The 3,824-nt window shown below is 39.6% G+C and overlaps 1 protein-coding gene across 1 annotated transcript; it reads left to right on the plus strand.

Annotated features, from left to right (window-relative positions):
- Nucleotides 1-1,810: 1,810 nt before the first annotated feature.
- Nucleotides 1,811-3,605, plus strand: LOC149242458 (F-box only protein 6-like). Its single transcript, XM_089367688.1, has one exon. It carries the CDS (start codon nt 1,897-1,899, stop codon nt 3,070-3,072), a length of 1,176 nt encoding a protein of 391 aa, XP_089223814.1. The 5' UTR covers nt 1,811-1,896; the 3' UTR covers nt 3,073-3,605.
- Nucleotides 3,606-3,824: the final 219 nt, after the last annotated feature.

Consider the following 3,824-nt stretch of genomic DNA (forward strand, 5'->3'; position numbering starts at 1 on the left):
TACAGCTGTGTGTATAATTAGATAATGTTCTGTCTTATATTTAAAGGTAGGTATATATACACGGTATATAATTAGATAATGTTTTGTCTTATATTTAAAGGTACGTATATACAGTACCGCGTATTAATAAATTTAAAAGTCGATAAATATGGATTGTCCAGTTGTTTTAATAATAATGTTTTTTTTCTGAATTAAGACTAAATCTATTAAGAAAAGATATATGGTACATTCAGAGCTTTCAAAGAAGCGAAGCTAATGAGCAAGGGAGTCAGAAATGATATGAAGTCAACCTTGGTCCCAAAAACAACCACGGCACAAGCAAAAGATAAAAGAGAGAAAGAAAGAACGAGCTAGTCTAGGGAGTCTACCCAGAATGGGCAGAATCTTCCAATCTACATTTTTTTCCTTTTCTTTTACTGACTTTGACCCAACCATTTTGATCTGGCTGGACCGGAACTACTTGCAGACTGATCTGAGCTAAAGGAGGAGACTCCTTGTCTCAATCAGAAGGCGAAGACTCATGAGAACGTTTCTGCGAGGCGCAGAAGGATCCATGGCGCGGGCTGAGGGCGATCCTTCGGTTGCTCCAAATTCTCCTCGTCCACTTCAATGTTCTCCTCATCAGAGCTAGAGGATTCTATGTCATCCATAGGGGGTCTGTCACAAGGTTTCCAACTCTTGGATTTGGATTTGCCAGTGATATTCTTCTTTTTGTCGAGGAACGTTGCACATGTGTTTGGAGATGCCCTGTCTGATGGCAATGGCGACACCTGAAGGCTGTATTCTCATAATCCAAAGTTTGCGTCCAATGGAAGTCCCTGGTTTTGAGGATGATCTGATCTGGCAGCTCTTTACTGATGTGTTTTAATAACAATATTATATGAAGAAAAATTAGTTTAATTAGTTTGTTAAATATTTCGCTGATCAAAAGTCATAGAAATCAATTTTCTTCCAACACTATTAGCACTCTTAGGATTAGGCCTTGTTAATCTAACAGACTAAATTTAAAAAATTCCTTTCAAAATTCATCTTACCAGATACTACAATAAACAATACTACATAAACATAATTAAGTCAATATGAAAGAAGTGAAAGTATCTCCTGTCTGCATCAAAACTAAATGTTGGTGTGGAAGTTAAGAATCCCCAGTTTTGATTCAGATCAGAGGATGGAAACTCCGGTTTAGTGTTTTACTTAAATAATGATCAGGTTTAGAGAACATAAGTTTTAGGTTGTACCAGTGTACGATTTTTTACAAAACTTGCAACATTGAAATTATAACATAATTAAGTCAATATGAAAGAAGTGAAAGTATCTCCTGTCTGCATCAAAACTAAATGTTGGTGTGGAAGTTAAGAATCCCCAGTTTTGATTCAGATCAGAGGATGGAAACTCCGGTTTAGTGTTTTACTTAAATAATGATCAGGTTTAGAGAACATAAGTTTTAGGTTGTACCAGTGTACGATTTTTTACAAAACTTGCAACATTGAAATTATCTCGTGGCAACAGCAGGCTGTCTCGGAATGTCTAGTGGTGAATATAATATTTTAGCATTTGAAAATTTCATGCAGCTGGTGACGAGTGTTGCCTTGGAAGGTGGTGGAGACGAGGGTCGTCGGAAGATTGTGGTGAATGTTGCATTGGAAATGGGTCGATGGGACATTAATAGTCTTCCAATTGCTGTGCTGAGTGTTGCGGTGGAAGGTGGTAACAGGTGGTGCATTAGAAATGGACGAGTCTGAATTCTAGCTTATCTTAGCCATACAGGGCTCGGCTCGGTCTATTCCCATTTGCTGGAAAAAATTATTTATAATGTATGCACTCTTCATCTCATTCAACCTGCTCTGTCACTCTTCACCTCTTTCAACCTGCTCTGTAGATTGAAAGTTTATTAAAATGGGCTTCCTGCATATGTCTCCTGATTTGCCGGTGTTGCCTGAGCATTTGATTGAGGAAATACTGACGTGGGTGCCAGTGGAATCTTTGTGTAGATTTCGCAGTGTGTCCAAGAAATATAATGTTCTGGTCACATCAACGGAATTCATAACAAGTAAATGGGCGGAGAAGCTTCCTAACAGGAAGGCATGGCTGCTTGTGCAAGACGTTGGCAGAAGACCCCTTAATTGTTTGGTTTACTACTTCTTCACACGAACCTGGAGGAATACTTCATGTGTCTCATTTCCCTTCTTTGAGGAGCCAAAAGAAAAGGTAAAATTTGTTTCTTTCTATGGATCAGGGGCAGGCTTGTTCTTGCACACAATGTATCCTTATCCATATTTATTCGTTGTTTCCAATCCTCTCACAAGAACGTCCTTAAAACTGACCCCCATTTCATCCATAACGATCTTCAGTCTTGGAGGCATTGTGGAAGGGGAGGGTGATCGTAGAGGGACATACAAAGTGGTGGTTGTTGGTGAGGACAACCATAAAGCGGGGATAGTGGAAATCTATGATTCTGCATCCAAATCATGGAGAATTGCAGGACACCTTCCACATGATGTGCATATTGACAAGAATGACATGGTTTTCTGTGCAGGCTCATTCTACTGTTTTGCAGATATTCATGACCAATCGGGTATTCTGGGTTTCAGCATCGAACAGGGGACTTACATCTTTGCGCCATTGCCGGAGATGGCTGACAATGACCACATGTCTCCTTACCTTCTTACCTGTGGGTCACGGGTTCTAGTCGCGGGCTACATTTTCGGACATACAAAAGAGCTTTTGCAGGTTATTATATGGGAGTTTGACAAAGAGAAGGTGAACTCTTCATCCTCATCATGGTGGAAGGAGATTGCAAGAATGCCTCCGTCCCTGTCAGAAGATTTCAAGAGGATTTCTATGGACTGCAGTAAGTGGTGCATAGGAGTAGGGGATTGCACATGTTTCATTGTCTCTGGACATAGGAATAGGAAACTTAGGAAGGTGACAGAGGTGGTAGTTTACAGTGTAACTGAAAATGCATGGAGTTGGCTTCCCAGCCGTCCTGTAGATACCACTGCAAATACATCTGAGGAAGGTTTTGAGCTTGCCATGGCCTTTGAACCTAGGCTTGACATGAAGGTTGAATGAACCCTGGTATGCGTGCCTTTGATTTCACATCACGACCTGAGTGTGAACACTTTAGCTTTAGACAGTATCAGTTTCTTATTTAGATCTTCATGTTTCTCTACAAGTTGTCTTGTTTTGTAATGTTCTTCACTTTCACTTTACCACCTTGAACATTTTAAACATTAAGATTTCCTTATTCAGATCTTCATGTCTCTTAAGAAATTTTTGTTGTTTTGTAATGTTCTTTGACTCTAATGGGAGACCTGTCGTTGCTCCAAGCTGCAAATAACCGCAGCTTTGAGAAAACACAGCTTCAGGCTTTGTGATCCCAGGTATGTTTTTGAAGATGTATTAAGAAAACTGGAGACACGTTCTTGCCAACATGGTCTGGATGGGATTTAGAAGACCTGTCGTTGCTCCAAACTGCAAATAATCGCAGCTTTGAGAAAACACAGCTTCAGGCCTTGTGATCCCAGGTATGTCTTTGAAGATGTATTAAGAAAACTGGAGACACATTCTTGCCAACATGGTGTGGATGGGATTTAGAAACGTTGTTTAGATTAATGCATTGCCCTTTGTTAATTCATATTATAACAGAGATTTTACTCGACATTTCTATGTTCGTTATGAAAGCACCCGTCATGTTATTTCAACATTTCTGGCTCAATGGAATATCTCATGTTTAACATTTTAAATGTTCATCTCAATTGGATTTATTCTCCCATAAAACCATAAACAACAACTTGGGAGGAATGATGGATCCTCCCACCTAG

Source organism: Pinus tabuliformis, chromosome 8 (assembly GCF_031772625.1).
Source record: "Pinus tabuliformis cultivar Carrire ecotype Pingquan chromosome 8, CPIR1, whole genome shotgun sequence".
In the NCBI taxonomy this organism is placed as follows: domain Eukaryota; kingdom Viridiplantae; phylum Streptophyta; class Pinopsida; order Pinales; family Pinaceae; genus Pinus; species Pinus tabuliformis.